The following is a 26,145-nucleotide window of genomic DNA, read 5'->3' on the forward strand; positions in this document are numbered from 1 at the left end:
TTAGTATTTCCAGCTGTGTGGTTCCACGCTCAGTGCCAGCACACAGCTCCATCTGTACGTGCTGCACAGGCCGTTGGTCTGGGAGGCACCACAGGCCTCAGGCCCTCTCTGGTCTCTATCCTGAGGCAGCAGCCACAGGACTTGGGGAAAGGGAAAAGATCATAGAATTACAGAATGGTTTGGGTGGGAAAGGACCTTTCAAGGTTATCTAGTCCAGCCCTCCACTCCTGCCACAGGCAGGAACACCTTCCACTGTTCCAGATTGCTCCAAGCCCCATCCAAGCTGGCCTTGAGCAGTTCCAGGGATGGGACAGCCACAGCCTCTCTGGGCAGCCTGTGCCAGGGCCTCACCACCCTCACAGGCAACAATTACCTCCTAAAATCAAAAACAATCCTGCCATCCTTCAGATCAAAGCCATTCTCCCTTGTTCAGAGTCCCTCTCCAGCTCTCTTAGAGCCCTTTTAGACACTGAAAGGGACTCCAAGGTCTCCACAGAGCCTTCTCTTCTTTAGTCGGAGTACTCCACCTGTCTGAGCCTGTTTTCACAGAAAAGCTGCTCCAGCCCTCTGAACATCACAGGTCTGTATTGTCCTCACTGTGAAGACACAACAAAATCACTCAGTGGTGGTTCCTCTTTGATGCTGGGGTGAGCATCACTCCCACCAGGCTCTTCCCAGCTCTGTACCACCTCAGCTCCATCCTCCAAAGGCTGCCAGAAAACAGCTGCTGAAAACAATTAATACATGTTGATTGTTTATTGATTCCAACATATTAATAGATTGGATAATAAACAGTACTTTAAACATTCTCTTAACCAAAAATATAACAAATATTTACAATCACTCAGTAAAAATACAAAAAGCATACAGAGGCATTGTCTTTCTAAAAGACATAAGTGTAAGAGGTATCAAAAAATAGGAGACAAACATTGCTTGTTACAGAATACTTTACAATCACTGACTTGTGCAGTACAATTGCTATTGGAATATCATTACATCTGTGCAGTTTTGCCAATATGCTCACATATTTAGAATTTAATTAATACCAAGCTAAACTGCATTCCAGGTATATCAGAAATAAAGATAAAACAATAAAAAGCACAACAGAAGCAAAAGCTGGGTTGGGAATTCAAGATAGATTACCCTCTATACAAGCGTTCTAAAATATAATGTGTAAAGCTTTTCTAAAGAGAGAGTATCCCTTTTTTCTTTTCTTTTTGCAAAGGCAGTGGTAAGTTTATCCTTCAAAAATTCTGATGTTTTTATAAAAACTTAAATGACAGGGTTTTATTTCCACTATTGCCTGTAGTAAAATGACTCAGGACATGATTAAAGAGGTTTTGGAACACCCCTGATGCCTCACAGGCCCCTCTGCAAGTGGCATCACTGGTACATTCAGCCCCTGGGGACACCCTCTGCCTCTGGGAGGTGCAGAGAGCCCCCAGCACAGCCCATCCCAAGCAATGGGCTCTGACCCCCTTCCAGTGAGGCATCACTCACCTGGCACCACAGGGTCTGCTGACTGGAAGGGACCCAGCAGGATCATCAAGGCTGGCCCTGCTCAGCACCATCCCCAGCAATCCCACCCTGTGGCTGAGAGCCTTGTCCAAACACTTCCTGAGCTCTGACAGGTTGGTGCTGGGACCACTTCCCTGGGAAGCTGTTCTGGGTGAAATGCCTTTTCCTAATGCCCAACCTAAACCTCCCCTAACACATCTTCAGGCCATTCCCTCCTGATCTGTCACTGCTCATGAGAGAGAAGAGATGAGAGCTGCCCCTCAGGAGGATGTTGTAGATTGCAATGAGATCTCTCCCCTGTCTCCTTTTCTCCAGGCTGAACAGACCGAGTGCCCTCAGCCACTCCTCATAAGGCTTCCCCCCTCCAGACCATCCCCATCCTTGTGGCCTCCTCTGTATGCTCTCTAATAGCTTCCTGTCTTTTTCATATCATGGTGTCCAAAAATCACACACAGGACTCAAGGTGAGGCCACACCTACAAAATTATCTGAATAAAGGCAAAAGGAAGGAGCCAGGAAAGCCCCACACTGCCCACTGCTGGCAAACACTCAAAATTTGTCCACATTGAAAAATGGTGAACTGCAAACATCCACAGCCATTGTATTTCCATTCTTTTGTGTACCTAGGAGATGAACCTGATGCTCAGAGGCTCAGTGACCTCATCTTCCCCTTTCTGCAACTGGAGAGGCCAATTCAACTTTACCAAACCACACTGCTTTCTCAGGAATTATTTGGAAGTTTAAGATTTATAACAAAACACTGTGTGCTTAAATCACAGAAATCTGAAATGCATCTTTCACCAACAAGACAGAAGCAAACAACGAGCAGGAAGTGAGCAAACCCAGGCATGGCAGTGGAAGAACATGACATGAGGCACCTTAACTGTTCATCAGCATCAGAGCCCAAGCTAGAAGAACCTAGCAGAGGTACTGAGACAGGGATCTGTGGTCCAGAAGACATCACTTCAACAAAGCAGTGTACAACAGGTACTAACCACCATATTGCTTCTGTCTGAATTACCAAAAAAAGGGATAATGTCTCTTCAAACCCACAGCAGACACTCTACATTTGGCTATTGGCCCCAATCAATGTGATCGGTTGACTTAAAAACAAACAAACAAACAGAAAGCCCAGCAAGGAGCAGCAGAGAAGCCACACTGTGCGAGGCAGGAGGAGCAGGAGTAGCTCATCTGTCCATCATTTATGCATGATTTATGTACACCAGCTGTGTTGGCTATTAGGAAAATATTATTAGTAAGACTTTCACTCATTCTAAAACTTTTCAGTGTCTGCCAAGCCCTGTGGAACAGATGGATGCTGTTGATGTGCAAACACCATCAAACACCACGTTTGGATGGGTGATTAATTCAGCTGCTCTTGCTGACTGCCAGGAGACCCTGACCCTGCTCCCCCCACAGGGGCTTCCCTGCTCCTCCAAGGCAGCACTATTGGGTTTGGGGTAAAAGGAAGCCACTTTAGTAACCCCCATCCCCTATATTTTGTTCAACAGGCTGGAGTAAGCTGCAGCTCCCCCCCAGGGCCAAGGAACTGTATGGCTTCATTCACCTGGCACAACACAGATGATTTCTGATGGAACACAAAGCCTGCTCTTTCCATGTAGAAGTTAACAAGCAACTACAGCTGACAATGGGATGGCAGGACCTGGATTTACATCCCACAGGAATATCAGTTCAGAGTTCTATTACCAATATTGCATGTGCTGAAAACACTCACTCTGCCCTGCATTGCTTTGACACATTAATCTTTAGTCATTAAGGCCTGTGCAGGTTCATTGTAAGCATTAAGGCCTTGAGAAAGCAAAATGCATGTATTATGCCATACCTTAAGTGGATTTTAATGTACTTTTTCAACCATATGCTTCTCTGATACTTGTGCCAAAATTCATACAGCCAACCAGTGAGTTATAAATGCTCTTCCTCAGCATCACTGTTCATTTACACCCTTCCCATTCCAATGGTGAGAGGTACATTCCAGGCAATGCTGAGCCTGGAACTGCTCTGAAGGCAGACACAGGCTGGGTCATTTGCATCAGCCCCTAGCTACTATGGAGAAAGCACATCAAAGGCTTTGGGTTGTTTTTGGTACTTGTGGCATTTTCCAAAAATGTTGCATTTACCTTGCACCCCTGCACACATATAGGTAAAAAAAAAAAAAAACCAAAACCTTAAAGCTCTCCACAACTATGGATATAGAAATCAGTTTTGAGGCACTGTAAAAATGACAAACATCATCTTTCTAGCTTAGGCTGTAAACATCACAACAAAGATTTACAATTAAATGTTTAAATACATATTCACACATTCATGTCTGATTTCAACACTAGAATGGGGTGTCATGTATGGAAGGAAGGAAGGAAGGAAGGAAAGAAGGGAGGGAAGAAGGAAGGGAAGAAGGAGAAAGAAAAGAACCTGCAGGCATTTCCAGTTCTACCCCTCTGCACTCTGGCTGGCTAAAAGTAAAATCAAAGAAGCAATTATTTTGACCATAATCAAACTAGAGGATCATGGGTTAATACTGGCTGGCTGTAAGTCAAAATTCTCATTGACATCAACAACACCAGGATTTTTAATTAGTATTTTTAAAAAAACCTAGTTTGAGATTATCTGTATTTCCAGATAAATACAACAGGGTTTTTTAAACCATCATAAAATGCATTATGCTCTTCTATAAGCACTGTGTCATTTATTATTTAGTTTCACAAATTTTATTGTGAAATGCAGGTGATTTCTAATTGTTTTATTATTTTTTTCAAAGATAACCTTTGCACCTAAACCCGGTGCAACTCTGGGAAAAGGCCAGGACATGTAAGATGATCTTAAAAACCACAACACACAGCTGGAGTTTTGAGTTTTAGAACATGCTTTGCATGTTGAACTCTGCAAGGCAAAACCTGGTTAAAACTCTTTTGGGAAAGCTTCAGATCTCCCCAAATGCTCCCCCCTCAAGCTACAGCTTCCACATTTCAAACATTCCTTAACAGGGGAGGAGAGCACCAACTGTTGCCTTAGTTGGCTGGCAGCTAAAACAATTTCTAAAATCCTTGGACAGGTTTCTGCTGTGTCCATGTGGGAGGGGAGCAGCAGGAGTGCTGCCTTGACAGACACTGCTCTGCAGGGCATTGGACTCTATTCATATTAAATCTAAACCCACTCTAAAATCTATAAATTTCTGCACCCGTTTCTACTTTTCTGTGTTTATTTTGAGAGTACAACAGTTGATGGGTAGCTAATTTACTGTCACATTGACTAAACATTTATATTAGCCAACCAGAGCACTCCCAACGCACGTAAAGGAAACTCCCATTTAAAAATATTAAATTAATAAATTATTTTCAGATATTTCAGCAACGTCATTTGCTTTTGCTGACATTTTGATATAATTTTTTTTTTGAAGTTCATAAAATAACACTCTCAGACTTCTAACTGTCATGTAGAAAATAACAACAATTGAAACTACCAAAGGATTATATGGTATCATACAGAAAAATGCTCCTAAGTTTCAAGTGGTGGTGACAACTGGTCCTCCCCAATGCACAAAGCTAGGTCCATCTCTGGGTACCCATGTTGGTACCCAGGCAGTCAGCACATTCCTTGAACAGGATGTTCTATTTCATGGGTAGAAATAGCTTCTTAGGAGGTGGTGGCAGAGTGAAGGAAGGTGTGAAGAGGTGATCCAACCCGTTCCATCTCGTCTGGGACACAGGCAAGGTCTGAGGTCAGTAGCAGCAAGTTGTCAGCAGTCCTAACAGAACCATGAGACCTTCTTCCACATCCTTTGTGTTGTGAGTGGTTCATATAAATAGCCCAAGGGTTAAACTGCTGATACTTGTTCATCTTCTGCAAAACAAGATAAAGAAAAAAGCAGTTATTCCACCAGTCCCCACCTCGGGCACACAGGGCACAGAGCAGCACCCAGTGAGGTGATAACAGTGAGTCTGTGACAGCTTCAGCCCCTCAGCAGCAGCATGTTTTCACTGTCTTTATCATTGATCACTACACACTCCATATCACCATTATCAGATCCTCAGGCAATCACAGAATGGTTTGGGATGGAAGAGACCTTATAAAGCATCTCATTCCAACTCCATGCCATAGGCAGGGACACCATCCAGGTTGCTCTAAGCCCCATCCAGCCTGGAATTGTGCACTTCCAGGGATGGGGCAGCCACAGCTTCTGCACTCTGAGGTATGATGGTCACACGATAAAGACATATTGCCAAACAGAAAATCCCAGATTCTCCAAAAATTATCAGCATGCAGCTCCCAGTATGCCAAAACCTATGGATTTGGGAAAAAAGCCAGCAAATTTTCATGCAGTGAGCATTTTATCCCAAATAAAATTAACCAAGCACTTCAAAAATAGTAAAATGGGTGCCACTAAAAGTTAAATTTAGTTTAGAAAAAATTTGATTAAAAATGTTTGAAGCAATGACTTCCTTATTTTTACATCAAAAATACAACAGAATTAATGCCAGGCAAGTTTATGTTTACTCTAATTTTGAACTGCAGTACTAATACATATGTTAACTACTGCTTACACATTTTAAATGGCCAAGATATAATCATTTTGCATCAGAAATTGTTTTAATCTAAATACAGGCTCATTTTAAATCAGACTGGAATGGAAGGAAATGATCACAACCTTCTAATAAAAACAGAGTTCACCAGCAAAAGGTACAGAAGATCACATTGGTGCACAGAAATTAAAAGCAAATCAGCAGATAAACAATTAAGTAGAAATTCTCCTGACCTGAAGTTAGCTTTGACACAATATAAGAGCAGTCTTTACTGGAAAATCCTCTCACATTTTGGTCACCCTATAAAAGCCATGCTTGGCAGCACTGGCTGTTGCTTCAAACAAGATCATGAAAAATGAACTGGAAGAGACACTGTCAGGCCAGGTTAGGCAGAGAACACAGGTTTCATAAAATGCACTCTCCAGAAGAACAGACGTTCACTATTATTTTGTTCAATATTTTGAAACTCAATCTCCAAAAATATCTGCTGAGGCATAAGGCCAGTGCCAGCATACCTGAATACAAATAAGGTAAGTTCACTCCACCAAATCCAAATCACTGATTTTGGACCATCACCCTGGTGCCAGCCAAACCACTGGGACACCAATAATCAGCCCAGGGAGGCAGGAGTTTTCCACATGTAGCCTGTCAGTGTCCCATCACTGTTTAAGAGGGGACTGATTTTAAAGAAAAAAACAAAAAACAAAACAAAACAAAAATATCTACATGCTCTTAAGTGTCTCAGCTGTACTTTAGGAGATCTTATATTCATATTTGTGTATACTTATTTACATACACTTTGAGTTTGTTTGGTGCCAACATGCTTTTCCTAAGGGGAAGGCATTCCTCTTTGCTTTAACCGTGTATGTACATGCACACAGCTATGCATGACACGCACAGCCACACAAACACAACTGTGTACACAGAGATTAATGCGCTTTTAATCTCCAAGGGTGAGCCCAGAGAAAGGCCAGAGCGCTGCTGTGAAGTGCACCCTGCAGAGCCCCGCTCCCCAGCCAGCTTTCACCTACCATCCTCTTCACTATCTGCGTCAGGCAGCTCTGCTAGCCTGGGGCTGGACGGCTGCCGGCCGTGCCACTGAGGCATCCTCGAGGAGACACAGGCCGCCGCGTCGGGGGGCAGTCTAGACAGGTCACTGTGCAGCATCTTTGACCTCTGCACTGCCACACTATAGTCTGGAGGTTTGAGGTGTGGGTGGTGGGGCGATCCTTCTTTAATGTCCGCTAAAGAAATCCCCATGTATCCCGGAGGGGTGGGCGGTGGCTCCCTATACCTATCGTCCTTCTTAGGTGAGGTGACACAGTACACTGGGCACGAGAAATAAGCGATGGAAATGTTAAAAGAAGAAAAAGAAAGGAAACAAAACGTTAAAAAATCATGAAATGTTACAATGGCAAAACAGAAACTGATAACAAAATGCAAATGCAGAAACACTGGTTATAACGACAGCAGCAGGTATTTATGCCTTCATTTCTATTTTCTATTTATTTTAAGAAGTCAGAGTAACAAGAGAATCCATGAACTCCTTAGGTGAGATGTCAATTGAGTGGAAAGAGGACTCTAAGCTTGTCTGCATTGAGACTGCAATTAACACCTTTTATTACAGTCCCTGCTCCTGCGGCCCTGCTGCACCAGGGGATGCTCTGGAGCTCTCCAGCAGGATGGAGAGGCAGCACAGCCAAGTCTGCTGCCACTGTTACAGGCTGGGAAACTGAAACAGAAGGAATTAAGGCAACCAGCCCAGAGTTACTTCATGCAGCATGCTGGTGTTTGACAGCAAAAACTGCTGGTTGACTTCCAACACCCATTTCATCACCCAAAAGAGGTCAGTCACTTAACACAAATTCATTACCACAAATAAAACATCACCATTATCAACTGATGTGTATAAAGACATGAAACCATCCAGCTATGCCATAGAAAGAAAAAAAATCCCTTAAAGTTGATCCTATGAGGCAGACTGTGTACTGAGCCTGCATTAATTATTTTATTTTTCACGGAGTGAATAATGGCTTATCACACCCATACTTTTGATTTCTTACTTTTTTCCCTTGGTTTTTGCTTTGTTTTCTTTTTTACTGTTATCTTAAACTATGTTCTCTGTTTACAAGAGAGAAAAAAACCAGGAAGTTAGTGGAACAGGGTTGCATTATACCTTGTGCAGTCCTGAAAAGACTACAGTCAATATTATACATTTGCAATGTCCATGCCTCATAGTTCATCTTCTTCCTTCCTGCCCTGTTCAGCAGTACTTCAAGTCACAGAGGCTCTCAACCCAAAATATAACTCTTTTAGGTTGCCTCCCCTCCCTCCCACCCCAGGTCTGGGGCTTGTGTGCATGTTAAATTGGGCTTTTTCCCATGGACATGTTGCAACAGGAGAATTTCAAAGCCAGGGTAATTTTTTTTAATCTCTTAGTTAAGTGAATTTGCATTCTTCCTGTGGATCCATTTTAAACAGTGCATGTTCATTAGTTTCATTTATTTCAACAAATATAATACTTTCTTATCCTAGAAGAATGCGAAGAGATGAAAAATAAAGGAAAATTCCTTATTGTGTTGTAGGCTTGTGAGATTCCAGGTTTTTGTACCAGGAACACAAGCTGGTTCATACTTGATGGCCTCAGCTCATGCCTGGGCTGACAGTAAAACAACTAAAATCAAATTCAGTCAGTCTGGGGTTTAGCAGATACACGTGGGTACAGGCAGAGATTTACACTATTTAATTACAGGATTTATTTTCATTTAACTCGCACTGAATGAGGTCTCTGTGAAAAAGCAGGGGAAGTGCAGAGGATCTGCTCTTCCCTGGAGGGATGGGGAAGGGCTGGGCCCTCACCTCACCTTCAGTCTTGGTTGGAATGACAAGGGTGGGTATGTTCTCCTTCAAAGGAGAAAGCTTCAGGCTCCCTGGAGCTGACCTTTAGTCTACTGTAGTAATGCAAGAATAATGTGTCCCTTTGTTAAGTTCCAATTCACAGTATTTTACAAACAGTGAAATAAAGTGAAGATACCTTTGGCACACTGTGTGATGGCGAGCAGCTAATGGATTTGTGTTTGCAAATCTGTAATCATATCCATCCCTATCAGATCTTTCCTGGAGCAAACATACTCATGTCCAGCACTCTGAGAGTGCTCCTCACAGCTACATGGTGCAGAATGGAAGGAGAATTAAAAGGAAGGGCAAGTGCTGTCAGCAAAGACAGTATGTACAGTATGTACAGTGAACCTGCCACCTCCTCATCCAGCCCAGACACTCATGAACAGCTCTGAAAGGCTGCAAGGGCAGAGCACAGGCACAGCAATGAGCTGGGAGCAAATTTTCTGCAAGGCTCCACCACGATTTCTTTTTCAAAGCCAAGAAGGAGGAACACAATCCAAGACCTCCGCCCTACGTGCAATGTTTATTCAGGCAATTACCTTTGATAACAAAGCCCTCCAGCAATCCACTCAGTAATTAAACTACATTTCAGCTGCACCCTTGCCTCACAGTCTTAGAAAGCTTTGCATTCCATGTTTTATCTTGCTACTAACCCAGTTCCTTTAATTCTGGCTACTAAACTCACTAGGATGGGGGAAGAACATCTTGCTTGATAGAACTATGCATATTTCAAAGAACTTTTAAAGTTTTTTTCCTTTCATAAGTAGCCAAACTGCAGCCGTATAATCAAATAAACGGCATCTTAAAATAGCAAAGACAGGAAAGGAATCTGCTTTGCCCTTGAGCTTTCAGAGCCCAAAGCCCTGTGGATGAAAGGTGCCTCAGCTCCAGAGAGGCAGGTGAGCTCCACACTACTCTGCAGTCATGGGCACTACTCTCACACACTACTCTTCCCTCTGGGATCCTAGGATCTGTCTTATTATAAGGAGTATAGGATCATTGAAGATGATTGCTCTTCTTGTCAGAAGAACATCTACAGTGATGAGTATACCCTCCAAAGTCATTCAAAAAAGCAAAATAGACTACAGAAAAGAACTGCCTGACATTTTCCTGAAGAGAGTTTTCCTGCAGCCCCATGAAGTGATAGGGAAGTGCACTTGTTTATTATCTTGATAGTCCTAATAAAAAAGAAGGTGGCTTGAAAACACACTGTGTAGTGCTCTGATTTCAACCACGTGTGAAGCTGAATTCAACACGCCAGGCAGCCCCAGACCTGCTGACGTCATTTCTTAACAGCTTAGTACAAAATGAAAAACAGATGTAGCAGCTTCCACGAGCTGTTGGCTTGGCTTACCTATCAGGCCTTTTTCTGTGCTCGAAGTAACAGTTTTGTAAGTTGTATCAGCGCCTGCTTTAGAGTCCAAAGCCTCCGTCTGCTCCACCGAGGAGTTCTCCAGCCCCCTCCGCTTAATTGTCCCATAGTTTGTCTCGTAAGTGTCTGACAGGGAGCTGGAGGATGCCCAGCTCTGCCGAGACTGGTCCAGCTCCACGCTGGCTTTTGACTGCCTGTTGGCTTTGGAAAAGGCTTCGGAATACAAATAACCCTCCTCAGAGTGAAAGTTTGCGGCATCCACTTCAGCTATAGGTCCGTCCAGCTGGGTGTGGCGGTAAGAACTGAGGAGATCCCAGCTCTTCTGGTTTGGGATATTCTGGAAATTGTCATGAGAGCTACTTGAGCATGAAGTCCAGCTGCCCCGGCCGCTGTCTGCTGCCTCCACTGTGATGTGCTCGTGGGAGATCTCCTCGCTGCTCATGGAAGATGTGAATGCCATCCCTCTGATCAGAGCAGGCCTAGTGATGGTCCAGCTACATTGGAAAACAACAGAAATTGGGGAAAAAACACTTGTAAGCTTTTACAGCAAGAGCAAGGTACTCAGAGCCCCTCTGGGTTTGTACCAGGTGAGCAGCAAGCTCAAGGCACAAGGCAGCACTGACAAGAGACACTGTTACTCCCAAATCATTATTGCACCCAGCAGCAAGGAAGGTATTCCCAAGGGAATAGTAAGTTTGCAACATGTATTTTCAGGCTGCATCCCAGATTCCTAAGTCTGGCCCACAGAAGCTCTTCTCTACCAATCACAGACACAGTGCCTGACAGAAAGCAGAGCAGTAAGTTACCTCTTCCATTTAGTCTGCTACCACCTTTTACTGTACAGTCATAAACTAAAACAAAAATAAATATATAGAGTAAAATCCAACCCCTTCAGTGATAGCAATATCAAGTTGTTCAGACAGAGTAGAAGCAGCTGAATTTCAAGAACATCTGGAAGTATTGGGCATAAATAACATTTGTGGGAACAATATGCAGGGATGGATTCTGAAAAGCAAAGTCCAAAACTTCTTTTTTTAAAAAAATGTCTGCTGAAAGCTCTTATCACTCTGAATGCACAATTAAGGGGAGAAAAATAAAGCCTGGGTTGTATGAATTTAGAATACATGTAGATAGGATTGCTAGACATTATTCAAGTCTCCCAACTATTTCTGGTCGTGTTAACAAATGCATGGGAAGCACAACATTAAAATTCAACACCCTCCCTCAGCAGTTTACTGACATGTTGTGAAATCAAGGAACTTTTTTTATGCATGTGCAAGCAAGGGATTTTATTTCCTTCCTTTTCTATTTTGTTAAGTCCTAGGATAAAATCCATTTTCTTTCTTTGCAACTTATTGAAACTAAGGAATAAAGAAACAACCACAAAACATGAACTCAGTGTATATTATGTCTTCCAGAGAGGGAATTATTTTCTTTGATGAAGTAACATCTCTACATTCCCATTTTAATCCCATGAAATAAACAAAATTACTCATTTCTTTCCATCCCTGGAAGTGTTCAAGGCCAGTTTGGATGGGGTTGGAAGCACCCTGATCCCTGCCCAGAGAAGGGGGGTTGGATCAAGATATCTTTAAGGTCTGTTGCAATCCAAAGCATTCTATGACTCCATGTGCTGGAAAAATTAAAAATGTAAGGAGCATCTCTTGTTTAGCTGAATCCATGACAGCTGAGGACAGACAATGCTATCCCAAGATATATTAGGAGATATTACATCCTATGGATCAAGGTGCTACATCTAGCAAAAAAAAATCCAAAATCTTCTAGTTCAAAGCATCATTTCAGCACAAATTCTCATTGCACTGAAGTAACAAGACCTCTTGGGTGGAAACCATCAGAAAGACATTGGCAGAAAGCTGCCAGTCTGCCTAAGCAACAAATGATAATTAGAAAAATCCTTACAAATCACATTAGAGCACGTTAAGTGACTGGCACTGCTGACTCAGAGAGAATTGATCATATCCTGCTGCTCTTTTGCTGTCTCTCACCATGGCATTAATTTGCTAAGCATCATCCTGGCTTTTAACAAGCTTCCAGTCTCCTGCAAGAAATATCCAGCTAAACCCCACCAATGGGAACAAGCTGTTGTCTCCCCAAGTAATACTGTAAGCTTCTTATGGAAACAGCTCCCACACAGCAGCCAGTGCTCCAGCCTCCAGCAGAAGCTGGGTAACCACAGTGGAGTGTCCTGGCCAGAGCCTCCTGACAGCAGCACACCCCAGCAGAAGCAGCTGCACCTTACCCTGGGCAGGGCTGGCTGTAATCTGTCAGTGCCTGAGGATGCTCCTTCCTCTCTGCCCCGCCTGAATCCACCACGAGCAGGGACTGGGACAGAGCCCTCTCGTCCTGCAGCGCTGCTGACATGGAGTCCACCGAGCAGTTGCTCACGATGCTGGAGCGCGATGAGATCTCACTGTGGCTGGAGTCTGAGAAGTTGTCGGATTTAGTGGAAGGTATGAGGGCATAGCCTAAGCACAGGAGAGGAGAGCAGAATGTCTCAATAAACATGCAACAATGAAGTGCTGACTCACACAATACAGCGAGGGTATTTAGGAGAAAACCAACCAAACCTTGTTTGCATACAATCTGAGGCTTTTAAGGTACTAAAGCTTTTAGCATCTATCAGCATCTAGCACTGATTTACTAATGCAAGTCCAGGAACAGCAATAACCCACTTGCAACTCCACCACTCTCCAGAGCAGCAGCTTTAACCCACACTACTAGAATCAGCAGCCTACTGCATCACCACTGGGCAGGCAGATCAGGTCTTGCCAATTCTGCAAGTGCTAACTCCTCCAGTAAAAATGTAGCACACTTCCCACTATCCCTCTGCCATACTGCCAGGCAAGACTCAAAAAAAGATTCTGGCAGTGGAGGAGGAGATGCTGACTAAGGTGAAAGACAGCTATGAGCACTCAGGGATTAGCTACATGATCCATTTCAGTTTTGTTATCTGCTCCAAAACTAACAGAGAAGGAAGCAAATCAGGAAGCACAACCTTGGCAGGAGCTGGAGCAGACCCCAGTGTTGTTCCCACAGAAGGGGAACAACTGAAGACCCCAGACCAGATTCAGAGCAAAATGCATAATGCTTTTTTTTCTCGGCTTGGCTTACCCTCAATTAACTTCTTTCAGACCCAAAAAAGGTATACACCCCTATATATCTAACACCTCAGACAAACTTTTTTTCCTAAATTTTTGCACTTGTGCCTTTTAGTCAGACTGCCAAATATTTACATTGATTAGGTGAAGAAGTGAAATGACAAAGCAGTGTAAAAGTGACACACACAACCTAACACAGAAAATGGATGCCCTTAAATGCATAAACAATACACAGATGATACAGTATGGCATGTGGAGACACTGACATGCAGCCACTGAGCACAATGCTCATAATTTGAGATTTCACAGCTTAATTCTGATTGTTGCTGTAAGATTTTAGTAGCAAATATGAGCAGTAAATATCTATATTATCAAGCTACAGAACTGAACCTTAAAATCTACTTAAGAGCAGCCTTTTTAAGACTAAATTTCAGTTTCCTTTCATTTGGGAATAACTAATATTTCATATTCTTTACATTTATAGGGACTCTTTAAATTGACACAACTACGTTGCAGTAAGAAATTTCCTCAGAGTGTTCCAATTATCTGGAAAACTAAGGGGCTTCTCTTCATTAAAAAAATTAACACTATCTGAAAGCTGAGCCATAAAATAACAGCACATGTGTATAACAGACTAAATAGAAATATTTGTTGGGCAGGAGATGTGACCAATGGAATACACACCAACAGTGGCAGTGAGCATTCCATTGACACCGTATCAGGGTCTGTTTAATTAACAAATGTTGCAGAACTTACTGTTTCACTGGCATTTGTAACACACTAAGGAACTGAACTGACACTGTACCTGTTCCTTGCTTCTCTAAACTTCACATTATTGTCTTCACTGCACTGTAAGGGTGATTAGCTATAAAGAACTGACACAAACATCTGGAAGGGAAGCACATTAAACATCTTTAACATGTAAATGGATAACGCTGAAGTAACTCAGATAAATTCAGGGCATTGGACACAACATGGACATCAGTCTTCCTTCTAAAAATACATTATATAGTCTTCCTCCTTCTTCTAGGCCTTATGCATAGGCAGTAGGATATGTGCACACTGCTGTTGGTACAGATACTTGCAGTACTCAGAGCATCAAAGTCCTTGTCCTTTTGGCTTCCAGTGCTTTCTAAGGCTTCAGTGGGCTCTGCTTCCCTTTTTGCAGTAACAGCTGTTCTTTCCCTGGAGAAGCTTCTTTCCCTAATTCTTCTAAACAGGAATCCCTTTATTTTTGTGGGTTCATGCTCAGCTTCTGCCTTTCTACTCTCTTTCTCTCTGTCCACCTTTGCCCTTCTCTCAGAACTCTCTCCAGCTTGGCAAATCTTCTGAATTTGCTTTTGTAAATAAGCCCCACCTATTCCATAGCTGCGCTGTCCACTGTTCTTGTTGCTGGTTTCACTGGCCAGTGATGAGGAAGAGCCAGAGAGATTCATCTGACTGCAGTTATCCGACCTTTGGATGTTGCCAACTACAATGAAGTAGACACAGACAGATGTTGACAGATGATGAGATAAGTAACAACAAAAATAACATCCTACTTGAAAATCCTTTTTTCTTCAATCCTATTTGTGTATCACTTGGGTATAGCTCAAAAGAAAATGAAATCTAAGATCAAGTGGAATGTGCTCATGCCTAAAATTATGTCTTTCAGCTGTCTGTGAAGCACCTAATTTTAGATCAATGAGCTGTTAGCACAACACATACAACAAAGTACAGATCACCTCAATTAAATGAGATCAGTGCTGAAATCAAGTTGAATTAATGAAACAATCCCCAAGAAACAAAACATTCTTTTCAAAGCACCAGATAAAAGTTAACAAAAATAACATAAGCAATGCTCGGTGGAGCAAGATTTGGCAACCCAAGTATTTAAGCTTTTTATACATATGCTGTGTTTAAGTACAATAAGTGGCATTCTCCTAAAGGAAACAGGATCTTGTGAAGGCAGAAGTGGACGGAGCAGGCTGATCTCCCACTGAGAGGGGTGAGAAGATGCAGCAGTCCCTGTGCCATGCCATGCCAGGGCTGTGGCTCTGGGCTGTCAGTGAGCAAAGCAGCAGAAGGGAGGGAGAGGGGCCTTACGCCATCCAACACCAACCACCCGCGCTGGCTACTGAGGGCTCTTAAGAGATTTCAAATCAATTCCCATCCAAGGTTGACTAATGATGAAGTGATGCAGGTCTTTTAAGATGAAGACATCAAAAATAAAAGGATTCTCAGGGCATCATGAGAGACAGGGATGTATACAAAGCCCTGTGCACAAGAACAAACAATATGAACAGCGACTCGAGGATTTAGATGGATGCACTACTTCTGCAGCAACCTAAACCACCTGTCCTGGAGAACTATGACACCATTCCACCTCCAGCTCTATCTAATCACCTGCTATTCCAACTACCTTGGGCAAGACCAGAAGTTGTCTCAGCAGCTGCAGTGTCTGTCCAACACTGTCATCTTCAACAAATCCCCAGGTTTGCGAATCCCATTTATTTAAGTGGCCCCCTAAATCTGAACTGGCATGATGGCAGGTGTCAGCACGTCAGTTCTGTTGGGAATTCTGCCAAAAGCTCTTGGGCAGTATTTTAAGAAAACAAATGTTCCCCTTTTTTTAAATACTAAGTGACTTAAAGGTCCAAAATATACAAATCATGTCTATTCATAGAAAGATGTGATTCTATTCCTGACATGAATATTTTAAATTACTATTTCTCTTATGTGTCACTGCCCACAAACATTCCTGCCACTGCCCACCCTGTTTTAGGTTCCAGTTCCTGGGACTGATGCTGCCACACACTTACCTTTGCGTGGGGAGCCCTGAGGAGAAGCAGGTGGGCTGGAGTGCAAAGAAGATGCCATGGACATAGTGTCATCTGTTTGTTTCTTACTACTACTTACTTCCTCAGACAAGCTTAATGACTTCTGTGGAGAGCCTGTACCTATGAAAACAATGGGATCAGTTACTACATATTCTTCTTTTGAATTACTGATTTCTGTTTAAACTACAAATAAGCACCATGCTGAACAATCAGAATAGAATATTCAGCAAAGAGAGGAGCAGATGCTCAGAGAATTCTGCATGTGGAGGCAGTCTCCATTTAAATTTAGATCAGATCAGCTGTGGCCACTGCTACTGCTGGCTGCTCATCTAAAATGTTGAAACATCCATATCCCAACAGGAACCAGGAATGCAATGATACATTCGTTGTGGTTTTGGCAAAGGACTATGTAAAAAAAAAAATCTGTGTGCAGTATAAACCTAGGAGGAAATCCTTGCCCATGGCACTGTTGGGACTGTGTTAAAAACCACGTGTGTCAGAGCTACCAGGTCAGTTCAAGATCAACTGTAATAATATTTTATATGCTGTAATATACTACTTTCGGAAGCTATTTTAAATTACGTTGATGCTCAATATAATATAAAATAATTTTATATCAGTTATTGACTGCAGCTAACTTCATTTAATAACCCACAATTGCAGCTTTCAAATGATACAACAGTTATGTAAGTAGGACAAAAGCTTTTTAATAAAGAATATACTACTTTGCAACTAGCAAATTTAGAGACCAAGAAAATATGTTCACTAGGGGCAACTAATAATATATGTTGCTCCATTTGACCATAATGCTGTTAAAATGGTGCCCCAGAGGTTAAAATATTACATCTGTGATTTGTTTCAATGATTTCACTCAAATAGTTTAGACTTCATGAAGCAAGAGCATATTTGGAGACAGCACCTCACCATTGACTATTTCAAAGTTATAAAAGACTGCAAATTACTAAGCGTGCTCTCTTAAAACACAGCAACATGTATCAGCTGTTTTAAAGTGAATTAATTTATGAAGTTTACAACAATGTCTCACATCAACCACTCAGCTACAAAAGAGCTTCTCCCTCCTGCTTGCTTACATCTTTAAGCCTCCCCAGCCAGGTGAGCTGAAGATACTCACTGAATGTGACATGATCCTTTGTCAGTCCCTTTTTCCTGCTGGGGTACAAATTCACAGTTGGGACCTGAAGAACTTGACTCATTCGGTTTTGCTGATGCTGATGGGCTTTTGTGGTTTGGCCAATTGATCTCATGGGCACTGGAGACATTTCTGAGGATTTCCCTCCTCTTCTCTCACTTAAATTCTTTGTCACTGTAAGGGAAAAACTGCATATAAATATCTAGCACTTTCAATTGCAGGATTATTGCAGTACAACCATCCAGACAAAGGAACCACTGTATAAAGAAGATAAATTGTTTTTAAACCATTTCTAGTCCAAACACAACAACCCCATCACACTGAAGATGACATGTGAAGAGCTTTAAAAAGAAGCCCTAAATTCTTGAAAGTGCCATTGAGGTACTTCATCAAAAGATCAAAAGACGTTGTTTATTTCTACCACAAGCCTGTCTTTTAAATGTTTGCATGCAAGGTGCAATTGCATAACAGGACCTCTTTCAAAATCAGGTGGTTTTGCAACTGGCACCAAATGTTTCACTAGGTGGCACAAGTGATTTACAGCACAGAGTACTACCTCAGCTTCTGCTTTAATCATACAGCAATTCACAGACTGCTCCTCATCTGATTTCTCCTTAAATTCTCTTGGAAAACTCTGGATTGCAGTGTCACTGCTGCTCATTCCTACCACAAGCAAGGGCAGCAACTTATTAGTGAGGTAAGAAATGTGGGAGCAGAACCCCTGAGTGCGGGAAACCCAACCAAGTGGGGAGAGACATCCTTGGACAGGTCAGGGCTCTCACTGCACCAGATTTAAACCACGAAGGGCTGGCAGCTCCCTCATGCCACACATCACTACTCTATCTTTTCTCCCAGCTCTGTAACAATGATAACCTTAACTGGATCTACTACCTGTGGGTTTTGGGGCTTAAGGCTTCTTCCCCAGTTTTTAAAAATGTTATTTTTAATAATATGCCAATCTACTACACATTTATTTGTATATCCACTTAAACTTCATTTTCCTTTCTGATGTTTAAGAAAATATTGACTTGATTTGCCTAACTACATGAATAGAACAGTTGGTACATATTCCCTATTTTTACTTTCAAATATTTATGGCTAGCACCGTGCATACAAGATTTTAATTTTTTTTAAAACAAATAAAAAAAAATCTGGTAACAATTATGTTCTTCTCTTGAACCTGGTACCTATGATTGCACAAAGATCATCTAGAAAGAGTTCAAACATGAAGGATTTAATGTTTTTTAAAAGGGAGTTTAATGTGGCCATTTCCAGGTTTCCTGCTTCAGCGCTACTTAAAATAAATGCTAAAATAAAATTTGCATAAGATGGCATCTTAGGGAATAATAAGGATTTGCATTCCTAATACTGTAATGGCAAGGACTTAAAATTTTATCTTCAAGGTGCCATCTCCTAGTCATGCTTTGAACTTACCTCATCAGAGATAAAACAGTATTTGAAGACAAAAAAAGCCTTAAAATGCTATATTTGGACAAAAGACAAGCAGGAAACATAATTTTATTTAGCATGGTTGTTACTCATCTATTTTGAAACAAATCTGTCTTTCAAGAAAGTGAAAACTGCTAGAATATCTAAATAAAACACAATTATAACTTCTAATTTCTAAATAAGAATTTACTGAACTGTGTAAGACAGCAGGTTAGACAACAGTTTGTTTGACAAGAACTCAAATTATGAGAGCTATCCTGCCGTAGTCCTCCAATTTGTGACTGTCAAGCCATGTCAAACTCATCAGTCAATATTGACCTAACTTCTCCTTCTCAACAATCTTCATTTATTCTAAGGTGTAATCCATTGCAGTTTCTATATTGATTTTGTCTCTTTTCATTTCTTGCTGTTCATATGGTAAAGACTACTTTTATCCTTCCTAGCTCTGTGCAAGGACAGCAGGGTTGATGTGCTATTGGATTTCCTGCCAGACTGATGGGAAGACACAGCTTTAGGAACCAAAGGTCAAAATAAAAAACATCACAGAAATTTTTGAGCTCAACCAAAACATGAACACACATGAACTGACAAAACAACCCTTCCTACAGTATTCTCTCCTTGGAAGAAAAGTTTAAGAGTATTTTTAGAGAAGAACAATCTTTTTTATAAATGCTATCGATCATGCTGCTGTTCTAGCTCACTGTACTTACAAGTGCTGTATGCAGGCTCACACTGAAGTGACAATATCTGGATCTTCTCTTCATCTGTCTCCACGCTGAGGTTGGACAGGTACTGCTTCACCTTCCTGGCCATCTGGGCATCCTCGTAGAGCTTCTTGGCGTTGAGGAGCGAGCTGCGGCGCGCGCGCTTCTTGTGAGCCCCTCCCTGCACGTCCAGCATGTTGGAGTTCATGCTGCCCTGGCTCAGAGACCTACGAGAGAAAAGATCAGAGCACTCAAGGTTCAGTTCTCAACAGCAGCAAAGAGCTACAGAGCAGCATAGGCCAAAGCAGATTAATACCAATAATCTTCAGTTAGGGCTAGTGCATGCTGATGCAAATGAGTTAAAAAGGATGAACAGCATTAAAACAACAATTGTCTTAACGTATTTGGGTACATTGAGAGCAGGGATTTGAGCCTAGAGCAGGACTGCCTATGGAGATGTGGAGCTGAGAAGAACAAGGGTCAGTGTTGTGTGTGGAACTCATTCAGCTCCACTAATGAACCCCAGGCTTGTGCTGCAGGACCCGCAGCTGACGACAAGAAACGGCCTCAAGTTGTGCCAGGAGAGGCTTAAACTGGACATCAGGAAAAACTTCTTCATGGAAAGGATTGTCAAAACCTGGAACAGCCTTCCCAGGGCAGTGGTGGGGTCACCATCCCTGGGAGTGTTCAAAAAACACATGTTTAAGGTTACACTTGAGGACAAGGTTTAGTGGTCAACACGGTGGTGGTGTTGGGTTGAAGGCTGGATTTCATGATCTCAGAGGTCTTTTCCAACGTTAAGAGCTCTGTGAATTCAACTGCAGATTCTAGAAGTGGACAAACTTGATAACTTTGGTGGTTTAAGGAACTGGGTACCCACTGTGTGCATCAGGCTTACGCAGAAACTTCTGGCACTTAGCTGAGCACGGAAGTGAGTGACCACTGCAATCCTCTTAGAAAACTGAGCTTCTCATAAAGGTTAAACAAAGGGCAAATTATGTTAAATGTACAAAGTGCATTTGATTACACACTTAACTTCTTTCTTCAGTTAACTAAAAACATTCACAGAAGAGCAGCTCATTAAAAAATGTATCCCAAGAAAGGTGAGGAAGGCAGTGATGATAAACATACACCCAGATGTGTACAGACTTGCATCTATGAAAGAGGATACTCCTCAATACTCCTAAGTTTGAGCTCTCAAATCTATCAGTAACTGAAGCAAAAATAAATAATACTGTAATAGTTAAAGAACATGAGTTAGTCTCCCTGACAGTCACTCCTATGCACACTGGAAAAGTGACCAAACAACTGATCAGGGTATGGTTTAAACACAGTCACCTCTGTTTCAACTGCCAAAAGTCCTACAGCCACACCAGCTCTGATGCATTTTCAAATAAATGGAGATCACAGTACAAGTCACATGTAAATTCTAACGGGAAATGTCAGAGTTGTTCAAAGCTGGGTTTGTGTAGGGATTTTTAAATATTCAGATGAAAAATTTTAAAGCTACATGAAGACATTTATCAAGATCTTGTGTGTTTACAGAATCACAAGTGGCAGAATAAACAACATCAGGCACAGAAGAGCCATAATGGCCAAAGGAGTCAGAATGAAACATGTTGTTAGAGAAAATCCAAGGAATCAAGTAAACTGAGCTTAGAAAATAAATGCTGGAAAACAGCTAACTGCAATATTTTCAGACATGTTAAATAAATCATTCTGAGAGAAAATAGAAGCTTAAAAGCTCTCAGCAATTTATAGCTTAATTAAATAAAAAAGTAATGTTATTGGAGACAAGGAGAAGCAAAAAGCATGATGGAGTGTTCACAGCTATTCAAACCAAGGGGACACTCATGTCTCTTGAAGGATAAGGACAAAGCTATTCTACAATGATCAGAAAACTATGCTCATTTTAAATGATAGAAATATTTTGTTGTTTATGTACACACTGACTTTTTTTTCAAGTCTGGATTTGATTTTAAGGCAATTTTATTCTATTTCTTTTAACAATTATTTTTCCTTGTTCCCATTTGTTCACAGTCATTCCAGAGGTTGGAAATTACAGCGGCTCCATGGGTCCTGGCTATTTCTCCCCATGAGCTGCCTTGTGAGCAGTTGATTATTGAACACCAAATGCTGCCAGCCAAGGGCATCCACACCAGCATCAGGGACCAGTCTCAAACCTGCTGAGCCCAGTATGACCAGCCCAGGTCCTGGCACTGTCCCCATCACTGCTATGCAAAGGCACACAGGTAACACACAACACATAAAATACGGCTACAATGTCAGTCTTAAAATCACTGCTCTGAGCCAGGCAGGAATTTCCCTGGCCAACATCAGAATTCTCATCTTTAGCCATTCTGTGATCCAGACCTCACACAACCAATACTCCCGGGAGGATCAATGAGGATTTTGGCGCAGGAAATGTGAGATACATTTTAAACATACGCTAAAAATAAATACTTTGAAGGTTGCCCGAAGATAAACCTCAGGGAGGAAATTACTACATCATTACCACAATTCAAAGTGTCTTTATAGTTGAAAATGCAGAATGGCTTCATCTTTCCAGTAACATGTTAAAAGGCAAGTTACTTATTTCATTTACTTCCCACAACAGTTTGCCTTCCAATATAACTGCACAGCAAGGTTTTTTAATGCACAAAGCCAAACTTATTTACTACACAAAAGCAACTCAGAATTCTTATAGCTGCAGTAAAATGTTGGCTGTAACCTCTCACTCCTGTTTTCAAAAAAACATGTATTGCAGGGTTAATAAAATGCATGCTGTATTTCAGATGCATGCACTAACGAGGAGGATGCAGTATGTTAAGAGTTGCATAATCTTTATTTATCTTAGTTGCATTCAGCTCTACACTTACCCCAAACTTCTCCACCTCTTCTTCCTGTAAGCAAGAGCCATATACATTGAAGCATGTATTTGAACAGAAAAGCACAGGAAAAAAATAAAACAGTTGAGAGTCAGGAAGAAAGATGTAGACAGGAAAGAACAGAAAAGAAAAATCTCTATACAGCCAAATTCTTCTCAAACAATAACACAATGTTTTCATGAAATGCAGGGGCAAGACTTGACAAATACTTTTATATCTATCAGTTTTTTGTTTAAACTATTAATTGAAAAATTTAAATTTGCATTAATTTATTTTCTGTAAGTCAAATTCAAATTTGATGGAGTGCAACTCATTCATATTGCAGAGAATGGGATAAAATGATTTTATTCTTTGCCTGTTGAAAGTGTATGAGAAATCATCACTATCAATATTCAAGTTTATTGTGTTTTTTTCTCTTGACTGTTGGCTGGAAAACAAGCCAGTTGCCAAACACACCTTGAAAGTCTAGATGCTCTCAGTAATTTGTAATGAACTTGTAAAAAGTCTGATGATACCACTAATACAGACTTTTCTTGTTGATTTTTTATCTTCAAAAGCATTTATTTAATGCTTCATAACACAAACTGAGAGATCAAACATGAGAGACAATGAAAATTAATATAAATTACATGAAAACATGGAATTATTTTCTTTTAATCTTTGGCACTATCTCTAATATTGGATGCCTAAGCAGTTTATGGCAGTGTGTGTAATTTAAATTACAGTCATTAAAATGTGCTCTGAAATTCTGAAAAACATACTAAAGGTAACTTCTTACTATTAAATTTATTTAATTATTAGACTTCATGAGGTCTTAGGAAGTGCATGGGCCATCAGGGAGGTTATTTATAGACTAATTTCAGCTGTGAATGCCAAAGTTTCTGATAAGCAATCACAATTTCTCAGTAACTGACTTTGTAATTTTATACTAAAAATGAAATCTTGCTAAGTTCTATCCAACTGTAAAAAAGTGAATCTCCACTGTGGTTATTTCTGGCTCAAACTGAGACATTTTAGAGTCACAGAACAGTTTCTGTTGGGGGGGACCCGAAAGTTCATCCCCTGACATCCCCCTATACACCTTCAGACAGAACTGATGATCCTCTGTGATCCTGACCACTGGAATACCACAGAGATCCAAATCTCTGTGCTCCTACAGAGGCTCCCTATCCTTGCATGCCCTATTTCTTCCACTGCACAGATGTCACTGAATTCACACATCAGAGAGAATCACAGCTGCACAGGAGACTGCAATTTTGGGTGGATGAAGTAAAATTCACCCAAAAAACTGTCCCCTGTGTCTCCTACCTGCACTGCTCCCTCCAGGGTGCTCAGAGAGCTCTGCTCTGCTGGGGCACACACAGGTATGGGCAGCTCAGCAGAGAATTTTCTGAAGTCAGAGCCATGTGGCTGCTCAGCCATGACCCAGCTGCCTGAGGGGGCTTGTCTGGCCCATCAGTTTGAGGCAGACAGTGCAAGGAGAGAGGCCACCACCCATCCCATAGACACCTGCAGGGTCAGGACCCTGGATGGACACAACATCAGAGCCACTGATGCTTTCAGTTCAGCCAGTGGGGAGAAAACAGATGCAGGAAATAATTCATTTCCACTAAATAAAATCTGGAGCTAATCAGCAGCAGATTAGGAGTTATGTTGTTTTTATTCTGTGCTTTGTTAACACCAAGCCCGGTGATATTTAGCATCAGGATAAAAAGAAAAAAATAAGAAAAATAAGCCAAGAAAACACCCTCCACCTGCTGAAGCCTGCACATATCAAACATTATGTAGGTGGAACAAGCTGTGCTTAGAACAAATAAAAAATATTTAGTTTGAATTTAATATGTTATCAGTGGAGTTTTGTTTTGAAACAGCATTTCAGATCTATACATCAGTGATTGAGGTGCTTTTTATCTCTCTCTCATATCTAAATATTGTACCCTGTAATATTATATCTCTCTCAAAACTCTACTGACACTAGCATTTTATTTGGCAGAAATATGTATCATTAAAATTAGAACTTATTCTTCTGTGCTTTTTAAAGGCAATAAATGGGTTTATTCGTCATTCAAAGCAGGTCTGGGAAGCATCAACTGTTTTGCCATAATTTGATAAAGGCTGTGTGGTTTGATGGTAGATGTCAATGATGATGTACACAATGAAACACCAACGTGCTGATGCACACAGAGACCCAGATCCCCCCACAGTGAGACCCCTTCAGTGCTGCTGCCCCTCCCTTTGCACACCTTTGTCTGAACATCACAGCTGGATCCATGTTTGCAGAGGTCATCCGGACAACTTGGCGGATTTCCTTGGCGATCATCCGCAGCTTCTCAAAATTCACCAGGCCATCCACTTTAGAATCATTGCCTGCATAATTGAAACACACACATAAGGAAAGAAAAAAAAAAAAAGGAGTAATAAACATTTCTGAACAGCCACTGTGCTTCTAGTTCTTCCCTTGTTATCGTTCTCCCTTTCCTATCCCCTAATCAACAAAATTTTTTTCATCAAAGCAGCAAGAAAACAGGATGTTCTCTCAAAACACTGATGGAATCAAACTCATTTGGACTACCCTATATCTTTTTGTTAATTCATTTCTAAAGTAACAAGTATTAGTAGGAGGAAAAATAAATAAGTGAATTATGCCCAAATTCACTTGCATAATATTAAAATAATATAAATACAGAATTGACATTAACAACATTCACATTAGGAAAAAAGTTTAAATAGTTCTGAGTCATCACAACCAAGAATTAAGCATATTTGGAAATGGTTCACCTCAACTAGTTGTAAACAGGACTTTGTATAAAGGGAATAAGATGGAAATATTTAAACAAAATCCCTTGAAAATGTTGAAAGCAAGAGTAGGAGGTGTAGCACTGTGTGCATGCCACAACATGGAATGAAAACCTGGAAACATTACAGCAACTAGTTTTTTCTAAGAGAAAACATTTGAAGTAATGTAGCTAGCAGACAGCACACTCACCTACGCTTCCACCCTAAACCTCAGGACAGCTGAGGAGGATTACAGCATTGCTTTCAAAATATTAAAAATATGCATTTTATTTTTAATTTTTGTCTAGAACCAGTCTCTTCCATTAGGCATTCTCAGTTCTGTTTTATTTCCCTCCTACAAAGGATCCCTCAAAAGCATCCTACTGGTGCCAGCTTCGTTAGACACATGTGGACACAATGAGCACTGAAGAAAAGGCTGAAGTACATTCAATGCTTCATTTATTTTCTCTCTGTTTGACATTACCTTCATGCAGAAATGTGATATCTTTCTTGACAACAGGGAAAAGTGGGATAATTGGAGGCTGCATGCTCTGGCTGCTGAGGATGTTGCGATATTTTGCCATGTTTCGAGATGGATCAAAAAGATCTTGAAGGTCTCTGAGGTGCTTTTCATACTTGCTGGGTAACTTTTCCCAAGTGCCTCTGAGACGAGCTACTGGTGCAAGATTTAACCCACTGCAAGGCAGAAATGTTTCATTATTAGCTGTGAGTGGAATTGTTACCTTTCAGAAGGAAGTGAAGGGTTGGGAGGTTGTTTTTCTAAGGATTAAAAATAGCTTTCCCAAGGTTAACTGTGGAGCTGGGTGAATAGCAGGCTACGAGTTCATCACAATAACCCTCTGCTGTTTAAACAGGACTGGTAAAAACCATGACTGCTTAAGGTACAAATTTC

The 26,145-nt window shown here is 41.3% G+C and overlaps 1 protein-coding gene across 13 annotated transcripts in view; it reads right to left on the bottom strand.

The window, feature by feature from the left end:
• Positions 1-741: 741 nt before the first annotated feature.
• Positions 742-26,145, bottom strand: part of RAPGEF6 (Rap guanine nucleotide exchange factor 6) — a 125,984-nt gene continuing 100,580 nt past the window's right edge. For 4 of the 13 annotated variants that reach the window (XM_064724799.1, XM_064724798.1, XM_064724807.1 and 1 more), the window contains 11 exons: positions 25,717-25,928; positions 24,701-24,824; positions 22,449-22,472; positions 19,576-19,796; positions 17,399-17,590; positions 16,249-16,386; positions 14,805-14,918; positions 12,589-12,814; positions 10,311-10,822; positions 7,087-7,383; positions 742-5,375 (listed from right to left, as the gene is read on the bottom strand). In XM_064724799.1, the coding sequence (XP_064580869.1) occupies positions 5,350-5,375; positions 7,087-7,383; positions 10,311-10,822; positions 12,589-12,814; positions 14,805-14,918; positions 16,249-16,386; positions 17,399-17,590; positions 19,576-19,796; positions 22,449-22,472; positions 24,701-24,824; positions 25,717-25,928 (2,086 nt within the window). In that variant the 3' untranslated portion in view covers positions 742-5,349. The remainder of the gene's footprint in view (positions 5,376-7,086; positions 7,384-10,310; positions 10,823-12,588; positions 12,815-14,804; positions 14,919-16,248; positions 16,387-17,398; positions 17,591-19,575; positions 19,797-22,448; positions 22,473-24,700; positions 24,825-25,716; positions 25,929-26,145) is intronic. The other 9 variants (XM_064724802.1, XM_064724801.1, XM_064724804.1 and 6 more) reach the window with 5 other exon arrangements.

Source organism: Zonotrichia leucophrys, chromosome 13, assembly GCF_028769735.1.
Source record: "Zonotrichia leucophrys gambelii isolate GWCS_2022_RI chromosome 13, RI_Zleu_2.0, whole genome shotgun sequence".
Lineage (NCBI taxonomy): Eukaryota > Metazoa > Chordata > Aves > Passeriformes > Passerellidae > Zonotrichia > Zonotrichia leucophrys.